Source organism: Esox lucius, chromosome 3 (assembly GCF_011004845.1).
Source record: "Esox lucius isolate fEsoLuc1 chromosome 3, fEsoLuc1.pri, whole genome shotgun sequence".
NCBI classification, from domain to species: Eukaryota; Metazoa; Chordata; class Actinopteri; order Esociformes; family Esocidae; genus Esox; species Esox lucius.
In genome coordinates, this window is record NC_047571.1 from 16,558,172 (window position 1) to 16,579,914 (window position 21,743).

The following is a 21,743-nucleotide window of genomic DNA, read 5'->3' on the forward strand; positions in this document are numbered from 1 at the left end:
TCCTGCTCCCAGATGACTGCCAGCAGGTAGAATAGTAGTGAGTGCATTGGGTCAGTGACCAAAGGCAGCTCATTTACATCTTTGAGCGAGATTTAAAGTGAGACATTTGTTTATATTTCTTGAGCTGGAATATGCAAATATTTTAAGAGCACTAACCAAATTATTATTTTATCACTCACCATCCCAATTTGAACAAAGAGGCCAACAACCACGTATAGATGAGATCCTGTACCTTAACTTGTGTATAGCCTCATACATAGGTGTATCTCTTCGTTGTTAATAACACAGGATTCCTTAACTTAATGGTCTTCAGGTTGGCATGAATGGCATTAAGAATTTAAATTGAAGTAGCATCTGCTACCAAATAAACCAGTGGAACAAAAAAGAAAAGAACATTTTAATGCTGAAGTCATTTCATGTTTTCTTGTTGCTGACTTATGAAACTGACACTATTGTCTCTGCCTGCTCTGTGGTCTGTTTCCACTCCTCTGCGCATTATTGCCAGTCGCCCTCCTTGTTAAGAAAGTTGGGCTTCAGTGCCCCCTGCTGTTAATCTGGGGGGGATTGTTAATCATGTTTATGTATTTACATCAAACACAATATGAAACTTGGGTAAATTATGGAATATTTTCCTCATGGATTTAAAAAAAAATATATATATATATTTAAAATATAATTTTATTATATATCTGCTAAATTCTTTCTACAATCGTCCACATTGTCCCCAAAACCTGCTGCTGAAGTGGTCTCCGGGCTCTCAAATGGAGATGATGCTCTGCTTTGGGCATCAGAAAACACAGATTCCACAACCTGTCTCACCAATACTCTTGTAAACAGACTGACTGTTTCAATTATATCTGAAGCATGAAATCCTATATTTAGATACAGTAGCCGAGACACTGACCAACCTGAGCCAAACTATCAGAAGATGACAAAGGCACAAGGCTAGGAAGCAGGAGGCATTTCACAGACTCCTCTGCAAACAGCTGAACCAACTCAAGTGGTGTGGGCTTCTACACTTTTGTGTCCTTGCTCTCCAGTTTATCAACAGTTGTATTTGATACACCAGCTGACACTGTCAAAACCTGAGGGGCCAATTTGCTGTCAGAGATGATGCGGTTTACTTGGTGATTAAGATCATGTGGGAGAGCACCAATTCTTTTGAGATATGAGGTCCTCCAGTGTAGCTACTGCAGCAGTTAGCCTGCCCGCCTTCCTCTGGATAAACCTCCTTCGTGATGCTATCTGCTATAGCACACATGGATTTCCTGGCATCACATGCCAATGTCTCTTCCTTGGTGTTTTCAGTCATGTCTATTACTGAACATCTCACAATGGTTAGAGTAATAACCTCCAGTATATCAGAAATCGCCACATCCACTGCCTATGTTATAAATGTCGCGAGCATGATTGCAATCACATTCTTTATTTGTGAAAGCCCTGCTGCTGACATTTGGTCTGATTTAGACAGTTCCCCATAAATGGAAACCAGAATTTGGCTGAGTGTTTCTTTGGCTTGAGCTGTCATTGCTTTGGTTTGTATTTCCATTATTAAGTAACTCCTCATCATTGTCGATAGGTTGTGGAAAATGGCAGTTCCATACCAGACAGGCAGCCTAAGGGTTTGGCCCCAGAGGCTTCGGCTGTTTTCTCCCTGTTCTATTCAAGCACAGTCTGCATGCCACAGAGTAGTAGAACTCTCTGGGGGTGAAAAAGCCTCTTCATACAACAGGAAATTGATCAAACTATTTCAAAAGCGGCTGCATATGTACGTTTCAAGGAAATTTTTGATTTTGCTTTCAACATTTGAGAAAGTGCCTTGTGGAGAGTACTTCACAGGCTGGATTTGAGGGAGCTTTTGAATGATTTAATCAGTATTTTTCTGACCTTGTTTGTTACCTTCTTCTGGAACTCTTCAAGGGATAGCTTCTGAATGATGGAGGACAACATAACGCAGAATCTTTCCAATCGTTTCTCTGCAATAATAGAACCTACAACATTCAGGTGCTCCACTGAGGGCCAGTTTTGCAGAAACAGATTAAGCCTAGTCTAGTACTAAAAAACAAGCTCAATGGAGTTTTCAAATGAACTTTTAGTCCTAGGCTACGCTTAATCTGTGTCTGTGAAACTGGCCCTGAAAGTTGACTGCCAACAGCCAACATTTTCACTTTCAAAACTATCTTGAAAAAGCTTAGCAGATTATCCAACAGGCCTTTAAAAACATTAATCACCTTTTCTGTTGCAGTTGTAATGAAGGCTCAACATCTAATTGGTCCTCTGGATGTGTGTGATCATCGAAAAACTTCTGGAACATTTTAAACATCTGTTCAATTGACTGAGTAGCAGAGGCCACAATAGTTCTGCCGATGGACACGAAGAGGGCTGAGTTGAGAGGTTCAACCATGTCCTTGATAAGATCAACAGTTAGTTCAGGTTGGCAGGATCTCAGGGTGACAGGATCTCATGGTCGGACAGTCGCTTCTGGACACTTTTGATTGTATTTTCTTCTGACATTCCTAGGACTTCCTAGGACTTTCCCTGAGCTCTGGAAACTTTAAACAAACATCAGTGCATGATGGAATCAGTCTGATAAGGCATTTCCAAAAAATTCAAACAACTTTGTTAGTCTAGTATTCTAAAGATAAACACAATTAACTCAACCCTATGCAAATAATTGAAATAATAACACATCATTCAGTACTGATGTATGGTATGGACTTGCAGCTAGAAAGCTGTAAAATTCAGTATGTTTACATTTCAATGGAGAAATAATTACTCCCACACACAACGTGGGGAACATACCTATTAGGAGAGGATGTTCTAGACTAGAAAATGTGTGCACTGCTGCCACACTGACTGTATGTATCTGCTTTGCCATACACTTTTCTTCCCTGACAAGCACCAGTCTTTCCTGCTGAAAGGCAGCAAAGGTTTTGACACTGCTGGCCCCTCTTGGGGGAGTCAGTGTCATCCCCTTCACAGCCTGTCACCCCCAGTATGTGGACCAGGGCAGGCAGCAGGATGTGCAGAGTGGTCTGGGAAATTACAGTAACTGTGGTCTTGCAAAACTGAAGAAGCAGAACAGAGCAGGTTTGTCTATGAAGCTATGATGTAAGGTTTTCTAGATACCCACCTGTTCGATGTAGATAGACCAAGTCCCCGCAAACAGGGTCCTAGTACCCCCGGTTGGGTACCACTCATTTAAATGATAATCAATATTTGAATTTAAGAGAATCTCACATCCAAGGTCAAAGGCAAATAGAGGAACTTACAGGGCTTTTCAGTGCTTCATAGAGTGTATCCCACTGCCTAGGGATGAAACGATATCAACATATATTAGTTATAGATCATCAGTATTAACTGCTGCATAAGAGTTGAGAAATGTGGTTAGATAAATGTCATTACAAAAAATAAAAACCTATAGCATCAGTGAGATTTCACAGGAACTACTTGAGGATTGGGCAGCACTAGCCCATCAGTGTTTCCTGGGCCCAAGGCAAAATATGAGCTTTTTCCTTCAGGAGTTTGACAACATATTCTCTGTCCAGATGTTTATACATGGGTCCTAAGGATGTGTGCCATTGAGGAAGTAGAAGAAAACGTTCTCTCTCAAGATGCTCTATTGGTATAATTAAATACAATGTAACCATTCTTATTTAATGACATATTTGACTAGTGACTATTAATGACAATTTCATTGAAAACAGATGACAGTTAGCACATCACATCCAGATACAGAGAACGAATCCTATACGTCTACATCTCTTATCTGCATCATTGTCCATGACGTGCTCCCCTGACTTTATGTCACTTTTATTAGCCTCCTTCTTGGGCAGGGCCTCTTGTTCTTCCTCAGCAACCTTATTCCTCAGTCTCTGAAGATCATCATCCTTCTGTACTACCCGAAAGCCATATTAATAATTCGTTTTTTAGGACAATTTCAGATTATAAGGACATCAAATAGCTACAGCCATATATGCACTAAATTGATGATTGGGATTGACTTTACAGAGATATTGGTAGGCCTGGATCTGTACTTCAGTTTAGATTTATTTTGCATAATAAAAACATATGTTAGTTTGTTTACTTTTTACATTTGTAATTACCTAAAGGCTTTACTTCCTCCATAACATCCTGGGTTGTATTTCAAAAAGCATACAATGGATTTCATTCAAGACGAGTTAAGATGGAGGGTAGCATTTGTTCAAACATTTCACTGTAAATTAGGTCTATGGCATGGACCACTATGACGTCTGAAATAGCTAGCTGGGGGCGCACAGGAGAGGCTATTCTTGAATAAGCTTAGCCATTAATGTTTTTTAAGAGGGAACATACATTCAGTACAAGCAATCCATTAGTCGCACTACCTTCCGTTACATTGGTCCGGTGTTATACAGTGCATCAAAGTTACATTAAGGTTACAATAACATGGCTATAAGGCGATACTTAATATGTACATGCAGTGGTAACATTTTTTAACTAGCACCGGCAGCCAACACCCATGATATAAGACGGGCTGCTAACAACACATGTCTGGTTCGTCACACCAGCCACCACGCATACTGGCACTGTGTTTCACCGACCAGGGCAGGGATTGTCAGTATTTATGATATGTATTTCAAACGGCTTCATATATAGTATCAAAATACTTTAGTGTTTTGTATTTTGTATTTTAAAAATACTTTGTGAGAAGTCTACAAGATGACATCATAAAAAGTCTGCCTGTGATTGGTGCCTACTCAGTAGTTTGCCCAGACTTGAGATCAGAACAGAACATGTATCCATACCCGAAAAAAGGTGAAGGTAAAAAACGTGTAGGTTGCCACTTGCCAGCTATCCATCGATTTTAGCATGAGTTGCTACAATAATTTATTTACAGTTCATGTAACATTTTGGTGTTCGTTTTAGTAGCCTAGGCTAAATCATTTACCAATTTACGTAATGTTCTAGCCAACTATATGACCCGAGTAGCAGCCCTAGTTAACCTTAGCTTGCTACTTTCAGCCTGTTTTAAGTTTCCGTTTGTTGCGGACGAAAAAAATGTTTTTATACACTGCTCAAAAAATGAAGGGAACGCAATCATCACAGTATAACACCAAGTAAATTAAACTAAATGGGATATCAATCTGTCCAGTTAGGAAGCATAAGTGACTGTGAATCAATTTCACCTGTTTTGGTGCAAATGAAAGTGACAACAGGTGAACTGAAGAGGCAACAGCAAGACAACCCCTAAAAAGGGAATGGTTTTGCAAGTGGTGGCCACAGACAATTGCTCTCTCCTTTTCCTTCCTGACTGATTCTTCCCTAGTTTTGCATTTTGCTAGAGCATGGAGGAGATACCAGGAGATGGGCCGTTACACAAGGAGAGCTGGACAGGGCCGTAGAAGGGCATCAACCCAGCAGCAAGACCGGTATCTGCTCCTATGTGCAAGGAGGAACAGGAGGAGCACTGCCAGAGCCCTACAAAATGACCTCCAGTGGGCTACTGGTGTACATGTTTCTGACCAAACTGTAAGAAACAGACTCCACGAAGGTGGCATGAGGGCCCGATGTCCTCTAGTGGGACCTATGCTCACAGCCCAAGACTGCAGATCGAGCTGCATTTACCAGTGAACACCAGAATTGTCAGGACTGCTATTGGTGCCCGATTCTCTTCACAAATTAGAGCAGGTTCACACTGACAGACGTGAAAGAGTCTGGAGATGCCGTGGGGAATGTTATGCTGCCTGCAACATCATCAAGCTTGACCGGTTTACCAATGGTCTGGGGAGGCATATCCTTGGAGGGTCGCACAGATCTCCATGTGCTAGCCAACGGTACCCTGACTGCTGTTAGGTACCGGGATGAAATCCTCAGATCCATCGTCAGATCTTACGTTGGTGCAGTGGGCCCTGGGTTCCTCCTGGTGCAGGACAAAGCCCAGACTCATGTGGCCAGAGTGTTCCTGGATGATGAAGGTATTGATGCCATTGACTGGCCCTAACAATCCCCAGACCTGAATCCAATTGAGAGCCACCAAGTAGCGCCACAGTCTGTCCAGGAGAATGTATCGAGAATGTATCGAGAATGTATAATTTAAGTGTTCCCTTAATTTTTTGGAGCAGTAAATTTATGATTAACAATCAAATTATGAATTATTTAGAAACTAGTTGCTATGAATAAAGGTTCCATCAGGTGTCTTCTTATGAATGACTTGTTTGTCATTGAGTCAGTGTTGCTGACGCAAAGTAGGGCCTTCATTACCAAACACCAAGTAACTAAATTAGGATACAATTATGAGTCATTAGTCAGTTAGTTAAACATTAAACTGTTGGTTACTAACCTTCATCTGGGTGATCACAGGGATATGTGAATATCCGATATGTTAACCGATTTATCGCATGACTCGTTAGGCAGAGAGAAGCTGTTGCTATCAAACATTGTCTACTTAATCAACTGGGTCAATGTACTGGTGAAGGGATAGGTCAAATAGTGTTTTCATGCTCCCTTTTTTAAAATACAGTAGTTTATTTTGATACATGGTGTGGCTGCTGTATTTTGTAGTTTATTTTGATACACTTAAAATTAAGGTATGTGGTATCTTATTTTAAAATACATTTTTATGTATCTTTTCCCATCTTTGGGCAGGGGCATATCGCCTGTATATTGTCTGTTAGATTGTGGTTTAGTACATTTCTAAGCTAGGATAGTCTTTATATGTGTAATATAAAGACTGGAGAGGAAGGGAACGGCCATGTCTCAGGCACAAGCTGAGAATGCTTTGGACATTTTAAAGATTCAAATATTTATATAAAACTGGATAGGGGCTTAACTGGGGGGAAAAGGCTGAGCAATATGTGACCCTTCCCTCTGAGGAATAGAAGAGTGATTTTAAGCATCTAGGTCATGTAGTCAGACAGCTATTGTAATTCTAAACGGTACATTATGTTTTAATGTGTTCATAGAAAATATATACAAATCTATATTAACAAAAAAGGCAAACAATCTATAAAGAGAAGCCCTTTTCCCTTTCTTTCTGAAAAATTAAACATTGGTTTGAGGTTTATAGATGATGTAGTGAAAGCGTTGTTGAGATGTGAAAATGCCATCCATCCATCATCTTCCGCTTATCCGGGGCCGGGTCGCGGGGGCAGCAGTCTAAGCAGGGATGCCCAGACTTTCCTCTCCCCAGACACTTCCTCCAGCTCTTCCGGGGGGACACCGAGGCGTTCCCAGGCCAGCCGGGAGACACAGTCCCTCCAGCGTGTCCTAGGTCTTCCCCGGGGTCTCCTCCCGGTGGGACGGGACCGGAACACCTTCCCAGGAAGGCGTTCCGGAGGCATCCGAAACAGATGCCCAAGCCACCTCAGCTGACCCCTCTCGATGTGGAGGAGCAGCGGCTCTACTCTGAGCTCCTCCCGGGTGACCGAGCTACTCACCCTATCTCTAAGGGATCGCCCAGCCACCCTGCGGAGAAAGCTCATTTCGGCCTCTTGTATCCGGGATCTTGTCCTTTCGGTCATGACCCAAAGCTCTTGACCATAGGGGAGAGTAGGAACGTAGATTGACCAGTAAATCTTTCTTCACCACGACAGACCGATACATCGACCGCATTACTGCAGAGGCTGCACCGATCCGTCTGTCAATCTCCTGTTCCATCCTTCCCTCACTCGTGAACAAGACCCCTAGATACTTAAACTCCTCCACTTGAGGCAGGCACTCTCCACCAACCTGAAGTGGGCAAGCCACCCTTTTCCGACTGAGGACCATGGCCTCGGATTTGGAGGTACTGATTTTCATCCCCACCGCTTCACACTCTGCTGCAAACCGTCCAAGTGCATGCTGAAGGTCCTGGCTTGAAGGGGCCAACACAACAGCATCATCCGCAAAGAGCAGAGACGAAATCGTGTGGTCCCCAAACCTGACACCCTCCGGCCCCTGGCTGCGCCTAGAAATTCTGTCCATAAAAATTACGAACAGAACTGGCGACAAAGGGCAGCCCTGCCGGAGTCCAACATGCACAGGGAACAAGTCTGACTTACTGCCGGCAATGCGGACCAAGCTCCTGCTTCGGTCGTACAGGGACCTGACAGCCCTTAGCAAAGGACCAATGACCCCATATTCCGGAAGCACCCTCCACAGGATGCCACGAGGGACACAGTTGAATGCCTTCTCCAAATCCACAAAACACATGTGGATTGGTTGGGCAAACTCCCATGAACCCTCCATCACCCTGTAGAGGGTATAGAGCTGGTCCAGTGTTCCACAGCCTGGACGAAAATCACACTGTTCCTCCTGAATCCGAGGTTCTACTATCGGCCGTATTCTCCTCTCCAGAACCCTGGCATAGACTTTCCCGGGGAGGCTGAGAAGTGTGATCCCCCTATAGTTGGAACACACCCTCCGGTTCCCCTTCTTAAAAAGAGTCTGCCATCCCAGAGGCACTGTCCCCGACTGCCACGCGATGTTGCACAGGCGTGTCAGCCAAGACAGCCCCACAACATCCAGAGACTTGAGGTACTCAGGGCGGATCGCATCCACCCCTGGTGCCTTGCCACCGAGGAGTTTCTTGACCACCTCTGTGACTTCAGCCCGGGTGATGGACGAGTCCACCTCTGAGCCCTCATCCTCTGCTTCCTCAATGGAAGACGTGACGGCGGGATTGAGGAGATCCTCAAAGTACTCCTTCCACCGCCCAACGACATCCCCAGTTGAGGTCAACAGCTGCCCACCTCTACTGTAAACAGTGTTGGTAGGGCACTGTTTCCCTCTCCTGAGGCGCCGGATGGTTTGCCAGAATCTCATCGAGGCCAGCCGATAGTCCTTCTCCATGGCCTCACCGAACTCCTCCCAGGCCCGAGTTTTTGCCTCCACAACCACCCGGGCTGCAGTCCGCTTGGCCTGTCGGTACCCGTCAGCTGCCTCAGGAGTCCCACAAGCCAACCAGGCCTGATAGGACTCCTTCTTCAGCTTGACAGCATCCCTTACTTCCGGTGTCCACCACCGGGTTCGGGGATTGCCGCCTCGACAGGCACCGGAGACCTTACGGCCACAGCTCCGAGCGGCCGCTTCGACAATGGCGGTGGAGAACATGGTCCACTTGGACTCAATATCTCCAGCCTCCCTCGGGATCCAGTCGAAGCTCTGCCCGAGGTGGAAGTTAAAGATCTCTCTGACAGGAGACTCGGCCAGACGTTCCCAGCAGACCCTTACAGTAAGCTTGGGCCACCCGAGTCTGTCCAGCTTCCTCCCACACCATCGGATCCAACTCACCACCAGGTGGTGATCAGTTGACAGCTCCGCCCCTCTCTTCACCCGAGTGTCCAAGACATATGGCCGCAGGTCAGATGAAACGACAACAAAGTCGATCATCGACCTGCGGCCTAGGGTGTCCTGGTGCCAAGTGCACTGATGGACACCCTTATGCTTGAACATGGTGTTCGTTATGGACAAACTGTGACTAGCACAGAAGTCCAATAACTGAACACCACTTGGGTTCAGATCAAGGGGGGCCGTTCCTCCCAATCATGCCCCTCCAGGTGGGCGTTGAAGTCCCCCAGTAGAACGATAGAGTCCCCAGTCGGAGCACTTTCCAGCACCCCTCCCAGAGACTCCAAGAAGGTCGGGTACTCTGCACTGCCGTTCGGCCCGTAGGCACAAACAACAGTGAGAGACCTATCCCCGACCCGTAGGCGCAGGGAAACGACCCTCTCGTTCACCGGGGTAAACTCCAACACATGGCGGCAGAGCTGGGGAGCTATAAGCAAACCCACACCAGCCCGCCGCCTCTCACCATGGGCAACTCCAGAGTGGTGAAGAGTCCATCCTCTCTCAAGGAGTGTGGTTCCAGAGCCCAAGCCGTGCGTAGAGGTGATCCCGACTACCTCTAGTCGGAACCTCTCAACCTCACGCACGATCTCAGGCTCCTTTCCCGCCAGCGAGGTAACGTTCCACGTCCCTAGAGCTAGTTTCCGTGTCCAGGGATCGGGTTGTCTAGGCCCCCGCCTTCAACTGCCGCCCGATCCTCTCCGCACCGGCCCCTTATGGTCCCTCCTGTGGGTGGTGAGCCCACGGGAAGGCGGCCCCATGTCGCTCGTTCGGGCTGAGCCCAGCCGGGCCCCATGGGGAAAGGCCCGGCCACCAGGCGCTCGCAAACGAGCGCCAAACCCCGGGCCTGGCTCCATGGTGGGGCCCCGGCTGCGCCATACCGGGCGACTTCACAGAACACAAAATGTTTTTCATCATTAAGGGGGTTTTGAACCGCTCTTAGTCTGACCCGTCGCCTAGGACCTGTTTGCCTTGGGAGACCCTACCAGGGGCATATAGCCCCAGACAACATAGCTCCTAGGGTCACTCGGGTACTCAAACCCCTCCACCACGTTAAGGTGGCAGTTCAAGGAGGGGGTCGGAATTGAGAAAACCAGACATGTGCAGTGTTGTAAAAAAAATCTTTCATAACGAGACTAACCAGGAGTCTGTAGCTTAAATTGTTTGCGAGCTACTGAGCTTTGAATGCCTGAATTCCTGTCAAATATCGAACGTGAAACAAACTATACCACGTTTTTTTTTTTTTAAGTTACCAGACAATTATAAAGGCTCTGGGTATTAGCCACTTGAAATGGTGATGAACTAGACAAGAACATGCTTATCTTAAATAAGTGTATTGTTAAAATGTACGTTAGCGAAATTACAAAGTAAAACAGCATTATTTTATATTCTGCAAATAATTGTACTTTATTGTGTAATATAATGTAAGGCTTGCGTTAATATTATCATCATGGATGTCAATTTTGTTTATTCTATAGGAGACAAGTGAACTGCTCACATACAGTAGCTGTCAGTTGTACCGGGTTGTACCGAGTTGTACTCGTAACTGGCAAATCATGCTGGGTATGACCGGTCGAAATCACACCAGATGTTACACTGAAGCCAATCAGCTTCAGCAACGCAGGCTCCTTGTCGAATGAAACGCGTGTGCGTTGTCGATGTCATCATCTACTACAATGAGTGGAAAGAGGGTGGGGTGACCACGGAAAATAGCAGTTTTTTTTTACGGAGTAGCCTGGTATCTGAGTTTCTGGTAAGTAAAATAATCAGTGGTTACTTATGTATAATTTTTTGTAAAACCTGTGAAATCTGTTTAAGTACATGTCGTAAACTTCCTTATGAATTTGCATTTACACGATTTAATGTGGCACATTTGTTGGCTATCAGTTTCTGTCAATGAGTGATCTTTTTCATTTGATTTTAGCTGGCTTACTACTGTAGCTATAATAGTTATAATTTAGTCAGTCGCTGATACGCTACTTGTAGGTACTGTAGCCGAATGTGACTGACTGCACTTAGAAACTAGGTAGGTAGGTGTAGCATGCTATAGCTAACTGTTTCTTTTGTCAGCTTGCTAGCCAACTAGATAGCTAGCTTGCTACAATTAGCTAGTTTCACTCACTAATCCCCTTTCACTTTTTGCCACCACAGTGGACAGACGTTTGCTCTGCAAAACTGTAAAGGTGTTTCATTATATTGTTTGAGGCAGATCGAAAACCAAACATAAGCTTGTACAACGTTCAGATATGAAGTCTCAGCCACCAGGTAAACTTCCTCGTTTGAGGATTGCTGTGACTGTTGCTTATGTTCAAAACCACACGAAAGCCATAGCGCCTATGGTACAGTACCAAAAATGCACGCTGACATCAGAAATGTCCAATTTAAATTGACATTTATGATTTGTGTAGCCTTTATCAATGTTTGTATGATGTTGATTGGAAAGCAGCTTTGCTTAATTGTCAGAATCTTCATGCAACCTCTGAAAAAGGTTTAATTCATGCTTTCCTGGCTGTATTTCTTCAGTCAGCACACGGTGAATATTTGCAATGGCTGAATATTTCTTCAGTCAGCACACGGTGAATATTTGCAATGGCTGAATATTTCTGAAGTCAATGCACAGAGCACTTTGTTCTAGTTGCACCAGGAATAAAGTGTTTTTCTTCAGATAATTCATTCCATATTCACACACTGACTCTGTTAATCAATTCTGCATGACTGCCAGACATTGTCTGTTATGGAGATTCAGGGTGTGCTGACCTGTGTTCTAGCCCAACACTAACACCTGAAGGTGTGGCAAGGCAGCTCTAGGTTGGAGAGGTGTGATAGTAATCTGAAGGTTTCTGGTGGGACAGAGGAAAGCAAGTAATTTGAGGTCTGAACTTGGTCAAATTCACAGAAATTAGTCAACCAGCAACCATAGGTTGTCTACATCAGTATTTCAGGTGCAACATCTGTTAGCTTGCATGTTAGACTGCCTTGTGTTGTGGAAGTGAGGCCACTAAAGAAATTTTCTATATGTGTTTCGTTCTGGCGGCTAGTGTCTCAGGCTTCAGTTTTTCTGCACTCCATGTGGGGGTTGCCTGTCTGTATTCCAAAAGCTGTGCAGAAGGCTTAGTACTGAGAGTACAAGACCGGGAACTAGATCAGACGGGGAAAGAAAAATAATCCAACACATTGTCATCAACTGAACTTCACTTTTTAATGCAAATGTCATGTCACTTCATATCTTTATGTCAGACAGATTTAAAAGTGAACACTTACCACATACCTTTCCAGGGGTATTTCTTTCAGCCATTGATTGAGTTTCTTCTGAAAAAGCACATGGATTTGACCCCATATTGCAGTTGTAAATGTGCTCAGGAGGCTGTGCCTAGGCCATGTAACAGTTTTAAGTTGGGTTTGTGGAACAAACAGTTTAGCTTATCTCCTGATTATATTATGAATTAACTTTTTACCAGTAGTTGAATTAGTGTTAGTGCATTGGTTGAAATGGAACTGTTTGTGCCTGCTTGTGTGCATGCATATAAACATGCATATACACACATGCATAGTAGGACCAAAGTTGGTATGCCTGTCAACAAAGGCTTCTGTTCCCCTACAAAACATTCGACTAGACTTACAGTAAGCCTATATGTAATTGCAGCAATGAAAGCAGTCCTTTTAAGCCATGGTTAAACTACCAGTATGTTAAATTGAATCATTTCAAATAAAACACTTATTATTATTATTATTATTATTATTATTATTATTGTCAGTAAAATCCTCATATCAATGGCATTCTCCCCAAAAATAAGAGAATTAAAACCAAGACTCACAATAGCTGTAAGATTTCATAATTAAAGTCTGTCATTTAAATGTCTACAAGTAGGCCAGCTATTGGTACTGACTCAGGAGCACTATATAAACCAGATTTCGCGTCTGGTTATGAATACTATAATTAGTGTATTCCACTGTCCAAGAAGCGCACGGCCACCCCCATCAGTCACGTGGTTGATTAGGGTGCAGCGACGTCATCAGAGACAGATTTGTGACGAATAAACAGACTACTGGTGAACGAGCCCGAGGTGCGGCACTTTATATTGCATCGTCCTTTCATAGAGAGAGCAGATCATCTGTTCAGTATTTTAGAGACCCAAATGCCTGGTCCTACCCAAGCACTGTCCCCAAATGGAGAGAACAACAACGACATCATCCAAACGGACGGATCCAACTGCATTCCTTACAGAAAAAATACAGTGCGAGGAGAGCGTTCCTACAGGTAAATCAGGGCAAATGCCGCATTTGAGTGGTTTCGTAGCCCATCTTTGAGCTATAATACGATTTTTAAAAGCCGTTATTTTCTACAATTGTATTTGATGTTTTCCACGACGCTGGCGAGCTTTATTTCGGTTCTGCTACAATGTATCGTGTGCAATAGCAAAGGCATGTATTGCCTTCTTGGTGACTTGTCATTATCAAATCCAACATGTACGCCGCTGTTTCTTGACCATAGCTTAACCCCCCCCCCCCCCCCCCCCAAGTTTACATTATGCATAAGCAAAATCGCATGTAAACCTATAAAATAGCACAAATGTGGCTTGTGGAAAATTAAACCATTGTGGAAAGATTACCGTTAGCTTGCTTGCATTGTCTAAAATGCCATACAATCACAGATGGTTTCAATAGCTGCTAGAATGTTCTTGTTGGCCCTACCCTATCTAATCGCGTGTTCGGGAAAAGGGGAAACTAACTATTTTATAATTTCTTTCTTAATAAGCTATTATTCAAAACAATTATATTTAAAATGATACATTTGATTTGGGTCATATAGTGACAAGAAGCTAACTAGCTAACAAAGCTAGCAGTACATCCGCTTTGTTGACACGAGAACGGCTGTCCCATTTTCTGGCTCCACAAATCTATAACAGTGCGCAATCAATGAAAAAGAGAGGTGAAAATCGGAATTGCTCTCCCCATTTCTTTCTGTTTTGGTGAATGAGGAAAATTACACATTGGATGTAATTGTAGCTTACGTTAGCTGCTACCGTGATGCAAATCGGATAGAAATGATTGTCAGTCGCTAACTGGCCAGGCCTCCTTGTTATCTGTGACAGCGGGATGTGTAAGCTCATTAGCTGAATGTTTTGCATTTGGAATGAAGGAGCGGTACTAGTAAATATTTGGCTCATGTAAGCAGTAGGCCCGTTATTCTTTCGGATAACCATTTTAATATTACATTTTGCAAACAATTTGGATTTTAGGTTTTGACAGATGTGCTGAGAGTGTTCTCAACTCCGAGTCTAATGACCCGGAATACTGGTAGTTGTACCTGATGTTCCTGGGATAAATAATTTCCAATATAGTGCTAAAATCAAAACTAGCGGGACTCTGGATCTCGATATGAATAATTTTTAATACCAAAGCCCTAACACTTTTGTTGCACCTTACAATGGTCTTTATAGGCTAGCGGCATCCAATACAATTCCAGTACCATGTTTGAATTTAATGTATGATGTGATGATGGTGATATCCAGTTACACACATACAAAACATGCCTTTTGTTTACAGTGAGCGTACACCACTGGTGTTTCTGAATATAATTAACTATTTCTTTCATTTGTTCATTATAAATTGGATTTGATTCATATAAACAACCCCATTTCCAAAATGTTGGGACGCTGTGTAAAGAAAAACAGAATGCGATGATGTGCAAATCATTTAAACCCTATATTCAATAAAAAATAGTACAAAGACACTGTATCAAATGTTTAAACTGAGAAATGTTATGGTTCCATTAAAAAAAAAATATGCCCACTTTGATTTTGATGCCAGCAACATGTTTCAAAAAGCTGAGACAGGGGCATCAAAAGACTGGTAAAGTTGTGTAATGCAAAAAAACCTGGTGGAACATCTCACAACTAACTGGGTTGATTAGAAACAGGTCATTAACATGATTGGGTATAAAAAGAGCATCCCAGAGACTGTCTTTCAGAAGTATAGATGGGGAGTTTTTCACCACTTTGTGAAACACTGTGCATCAAAATAGTGCAACAGTTTAAGAATAATATTTCTCACATCATCTACGGTACATGATATCATTAAAAGATTCACAGAATCCGGAGAAATCTCTGTACGCAAGGGACAAGGCCAAAAACCAATATTGGATGGATGTGATCTTGTCGCCCTCAGACAGCACTGCATTAAAACCAGACATGATTCTGTAGTGGAAATCACTGCAAGGGCTCCGTAACACTTCCAAAAACCATTGTGAACACAGTATGTCACTGCATCCACAAATGCAAGTTAAAACTCTACCATGCAAAGAAGAAACCATATATAAACAAGATCCAGAATTGCCGTCACCTTTTCTTGGCCCGAGCTAATTCAAGATGGACTGAGGCAAAGTGGAGAGCTGTCCTGTGGTCTGACGAATCACAGTTGGAAATTATTTTGGGGAATCATGGATGCTGTCCTCATGGTTAAAGAGGAGAGGGACCATCTGTTATCAGTGCACTGTTCAAAAGCCAGCATCCGTTATGGTATGGGGGTGCATTAGTGCACATGGCATGGGTAACTTGCAGATCTGTGAAGGCACCATTAATGCTGAACAATATACACAAGTTTTGGAGCAACATATGCCGCCATCCAGATGATGTCTTTCAGGGAAAGCCTTGCTTATTTCAGTGAGACAATGCCAAACCACATTCAGCACACATTACAACAGCATGGCTCAGTAGTAAAAGAGTCTGGGTGCTAAACTGGCCTGCCTGCTGTTCAGACCTGTCACCCATTGAAAACATTTGACGCATTATGAAATGAAAAATACGATAAAGGAGACCCCGAAATGTTGAACAGCTGTAATCCTGTATCAAGCAAGAATGGGAAAACATTTCACTTTCAAAACTACAGTAATTGGTCTCCTCAGTTCCCAAATGCTTACATAGTATTGTTAAAAGAAGAGGTGATGCAACACAGTGGTAAACCTGTCCCAACGTGTTGCTGGCATCAAATTCTAAATGAGCATGTGTTTTTCCAAAATCAATAACATTTCTCAGTTTCAACATTTGATATGTTGCTTTTGTACTTTTTCCAATTAAATATAGGGATAAATGAGTTGCACATCATTACATTCTGTTATTTGCATTTTATGCAGCATCTCAACATTTTTGGAAAGGGAGTTGTGAGTGTGAGATATACCTACTCTGCATCCTCCCCAAATAATTTTGCTATATATATATATATATATATATATATATATATATATGAACCTTCTTTCATGGGTTGGTCTTGTATCTTATAATTGTATTATTAGCATGGCATTACTTTACTGGAAATTGTATTTAGTGATTAAGCAATTGGACAGTGAAAGTAAGTTTGAAGTAATATTATTGTCATTGTTTTCAAAATGAATTGGTGGCTTAATTTTGCTCACTAGTAGCCCTGGTTATAGGCCAGATATGCTAACCTTGCTTAATCTTTGCTGCTACTTCTGTTTTAGTGTCAGTAGTTGTGTACATAATGTTTACTAACCATTATGTTAAGAGGATTTGTTCATGTATTGGAAAAATGTAAATGTAAACAGAAGGTGTGCTTTTTCTCTTTTGCAGTTGGGGGATGGCGGTTAACGTGTATTCTACCTCAATAACCCAGGAGACTATGAGCAGGCATGACATCACTGCCTGGGTTAACGATCTTCTCGGCCTGAACTACACTAAAGTAGAGCAACTCTCATCAGGTCAGAAAAATAATCCTGCTAACTATGCTCCAAACCCAAGGACCTTATCATGGCCTCATTATACAGACCTAGTAAATGTATAGCAATGAAAGAATATAATGCCACGCTCGTGCTATTTGGTACCGGTAAACTCAGATGTGTCGGACTTGCAAGTTCATTGAATTATGGCATGTTAGCAAGTTGGAATTGTCCTTTTCTTAGTTACAATTAGCATATAAATGTGGCATATGTATTAAAAGTGAAAGAAATGTCTACACTTTTCCCTCTATGATCTAGACACGCACACTTCTAATATTCTAGTAATAGGTATTTTTAATACATTCAGTAAAGAAACCTGGTGTAACCCTAACTTTCCACTACCTAAGGACGGACAGCGCTATTAATAAAACAGGTTTCAGCACTTGCTATGCTTACCATTCCGTGGCTGCCCCAAGTAATCCAATATCTTTTAAACCACACACAGTACTGCTGCAAGGTGTGTTCAAGCAGCTTGTCGGTTCAGCGCTGTCTGTGTTTGAGGGGTACATATCTGGCTGGAGGGGTCAGGTTCATTTCAGTATCGTCTAGAAAAAAACATGCTCCGGGGAATGTTAACTCTGCTTATATTAATCTTCTGCAAAGTATAAGATTATACTCTGGACAACTGGTATTTTTTGTAATGTAGGTGTGTTTATAAATGGTAGATAAAATGCCAATCCCATTATACATGCACAATGATAGGATTTGTTTGACTACCAAATTATTTTATCGATAGGAGTGGGAAATGGTACGGTATACCAAAGCACATTTTGTCTCAGTTTGGTGTTTGACAAACACAATGCGACATGCACTCACACACAGTCACATGTCCGTTAGTGTAAATGATAGGCCAAACAGTGTTCACCTTCATAATGTGTTAAGTCTGAGCTGGATGAGCACATCAATCATCCTTTGTGTTATCCCTCTGAGGTCATTTAAGTGGCATTGCTGTGATACAGTTTCACCAAGTGTATGCCTGTGTCTGTCAGTAGTTTTGATTTTGTGTCAGAAGTTTTTATTTTATTTTGTGGTTTTATTTTGATTCCTTCTAGGAGCGGCCTACTGCCAGTTCATGGATTTACTTTTCCCTGGCTGTGTCAGTCTCAAGAAGGTTAAGTTCCAGGCAAAATTTGAGCATGAGTACATTCACAACTTCAAGCTGCTCCAAGCCTCGTTCAAGAGAATGAATGTGGACAAGGTGAGTGGATGACGCGTACGCTGAGCTTCCTGACTGACACCTGTAGATAGCACTTCTTTACCTGCCGTCTATGGCTGGGCTGTATTGGATTTAATACTCACATAGTGTTTCGAAAATATGTTTTCAACTTAATGACACGTGATTTAATTTCCCCTTCTCCTCTTTGAAGATTATTCCGGTGGAGAAGCTGGTGAAAGCTAGATTTCAGGACAACCTTGACTTTATCCAGTGGTTTAAGAGGTTCTTTGATGCCAACTACGATGGTAAAGATTACGACCCAGTTCAGGCCAGACAGGGTCAGGATGCTATCCCCCCACCTGACCCTGGTGAGCAGATCTTCAACCTTCCTAAAAAGTCCCAACACCACGCAGCCAGCTCCCCCACTGCAGGTAAGACTGTCTGAGAGGTATAATACAAAGCAGGATCAATGAGTTAGATATCTAATGTCTAAGGCCTTTTTTTTTTAAGTTAGCGGGATAACTATTCATGTATTGTAATATTCCCTCTCAGACTCCAGATGCCATTTTACATAAATGAGGAACCTGTCTGAGAAGATTATTTCAATTTTCTAACTAAATGTTGTCTTGATATTCAGGAGCCACCAGGGCAAGCGCCACAACCCCAAAACCAAATCCCTGCAGCCCCCATCCGTCCTCCAGACCCTCTTCAGCCAAACGAATCCCAGTCGCTACGCCAACCACAACTCCGGCCAAAGGGGAGCGGGAACTGGAAGCACAAGTCACAGTGCTAAACGACCAGGTATAAAGCCACTTCTACAGCATCTTTATTGAATATATCTTATTACTAACAAAGTGTCCTCTCCAATTAATATCTTTAACTTGCTGGTTAAGGTTCGTAAGTATGTGTACTTATTGATGTTAGCAAGAACGAATATGACAAGTATTTGCAAACTATCGTGAGTTTTAATTCCATATTTGTCTTGATCATACAAGGATTTGATTACTGTAAACATGAAAACTGTTTGATATACAGTGCCAGTCAAACGTATGGACACAGTCATGAAAGGATGTGTCCAAACTTTTGACTGGTACTGTATGAGCAGTTAAAGAAATGGGTGAGTGTATTCGGTTGTATTTTTAGGATGCCACACAGCCCAGCTTTGAGTTGGTCATTTTCCACATAGACCGTATTCTTGTGTGTCAAGTAAAAAACAAGATGGCTCCTTTTATGTACAGGTCAACTCATTAAAACTCGCACTGGAGGGGGTGGAGAAGGAGAGGGACTTTTACTTTGGAAAGCTTCGTGAGGTGGAAGTGCTGGCACAGGAGCAAGGTCAGGAAAGCGGACAGTTTGTGGAGCGACTAATGGAGATCCTGTACTCTGCGGACGAACAGGTCAGTAGGCTGTTATTGATCGTCTCTTCATTGATTATTCATAGTAATGTTGCAGGGTCACCGGATTTAATCTTGGATGCTTAATTTTTAAAATTGTAATAAAATGCCTTTTTGTGTTTAAGGAAAGTATTTTCAATATGATTGGATAAATTCATGTATGATCCATACCAATGTGGACTGTGGCCCTGACATTTTGCTATGACTGGTTGTATGCCCTTAGGAAGGTGCAGGAGAGGGAGAGGTAGAAGAAGATGTGGACCCAGGAGTTCATGAAGAGGAGGTTCCTGATGATCAACAGGATGAGTACTGACTTCCATCCTTCCCTGTCCATGGCCACAACCTCGTCCCCACCACATCATGCCCTTTTGTTTTGTGAGAACTTTGTTACAGGTTTTATTTTTGTTTCTTCAAAAAGATGTCCCTCATGGTTGGTTTTCATTTTTTTTATTATTCTACTGAAGACTGAGCACATGAAGCAACCACTTGAAAAAAAGCACGACATCCCTCCGCCGCTCTGCATTCAGTGTGTTTTTGTGACTGTCGGTGATATGCTGTGAGCAGGATGCTGTTATTACATAACGTCACATGCAGGCATGCTCAAATCATCACAGAAGTTTCCAATGACAGTGGAAAGGGTCATTCAAAATGTTATGTGGTGAGAGACGTAGTATGGAGAGGACAGATAGTGTTTTATCTGTCAGCAAATGTTACGTATGTTGCCTGCTTCAGTTGATCCCATAATCCATCCATTATGTATGTTGTTTCAAGGTCCTTTTTATTTTTCTGTTTATTTTGTACATTTTTACATATCAACCATATTAATCATGAGAACGCAATAAGAAAAGCCCTGAAGGGTCTGTAGTAGCTATTTAACCTTCCTCAATATGCTGCACTAACATTTGACTCTGGATTGGACAATCTGTCCATAGACACTCTCAATTCACACAATTACAAATGAATTGCGAAAAACAATATTTATTAAAAGCTAAGGAGAAGACTTGATATTGCCTTTACATGAAGGGAAGGTACAGTCCATGAGAATCATGAATGAAAAGTTTTAGTGAGAGACCAATTATGACTAGAATGTGATCTTCAGAAATTACTTAAATAAGTGATAATCAGTGTTCTCAAAAAGGACTAATTTGCACCAGAGTTGGTGCTACAGTGACAGAAAGGTTTGATCAGTATGGCTTCATCACAAGGGAACAGAGCGAATTTTAGTGTTTAGTACTTTGGTCACAAACTTAAAACTTCAACATCAAGCCACCTTTGCATTCAATGGAAGTCAAGTATATTTCCAATGTTTTCATATGATTTCTGAACCACAGGTCTTGTGGTTGTGAGTCAGTTCACTGAGTAATTTGACATGCTATATTCCAAGTACATACATTGTATAACCTTTCGTATTGTTGCATTTATTCTTATTGAACTCTGCAGTGCACCACAATGCTTTAGTCAGATATTGTGTAAATGAAAAGGAATGTAAACATGTACTGTCAAAAAAACTATAAATAGATGATGTTCTTTTCTTTTTTTCTTTTCTTCTGATGTCCCACTCATTATGCATTCCCCAAAATGTGTTGCATGTTTGCATTTTATTTGTGAATAACTTGCTTTTTACATATTTAATAAAAAACAACTATGTTAAGTGAGCTGTGTTTTGTATGTTTAATCTGCTACTTGAAAGCTGTGGCGATTTGGATGGATTTGCTGTAATAAAACCGTTCACTTTTTAAGTCAAGGGAGTGTTTCATGACATTGTTTTATCATCCATCAATTAGGCTGACCAACCTTAAGTCTCTTCTACAGAATGAGAATGTAATTAAGTTTGGACATTGCTGAAATGGCTACCTGCTGGCTAAAGAGTAAATTTAGAGCTTAGTTTGACAAAGGAATTAATCTAGAGGTATTGATGTCCAACACCTATTTTTTGATCTAACCTACCTGTTGTATTTCAAGGACCTAATTATTTGGGACTACATTGCAATTAGAGTACAATTTAACTTGGGCTTTTGCTCCTGTATTAAAAGTAGGGCACTGTAAAGAAGACTGAAATCCTTAAAATGACCTTGTCCCAGTAAATCCCCTAACATTTCAGATTAGAACCATGCTATCTAACAGAGTCAGAGGCTAAAGAAGTAGTAGAAATATT

The 21,743-nt window shown here is 42.3% G+C and overlaps 1 protein-coding gene across 2 annotated transcripts; it reads left to right on the forward strand.

Moving 5' to 3' along the window:
* The first annotated feature begins 10,959 nt into the window (after nt 1–10,959).
* mapre2 (microtubule-associated protein, RP/EB family, member 2) lies at nt 10,960–21,243 on the forward strand. Of its 2 annotated transcripts, none has more exons than XM_020041204.2 (7): nt 10,960–11,059; nt 16,893–17,020; nt 18,091–18,236; nt 18,406–18,625; nt 18,832–18,995; nt 19,433–19,591; nt 19,812–21,243. In XM_020041204.2, the coding sequence occupies exons 2-7, from the start codon at nt 16,900–16,902 to the stop codon at nt 19,899–19,901; spliced, it is 900 nt and encodes a 299-aa protein (XP_019896763.1). In that variant the 5' UTR covers nt 10,960–11,059; nt 16,893–16,899; the 3' UTR covers nt 19,902–21,243. The 2 variants fall into 2 exon arrangements, with proteins under 2 accessions (XP_019896763.1, XP_010884028.1); XM_010885726.4 differs by lacking the exon at nt 10,960–11,059 and adding an exon at nt 13,324–13,564.
* The last annotated feature ends 500 nt before the right edge of the window (nt 21,244–21,743 follow it).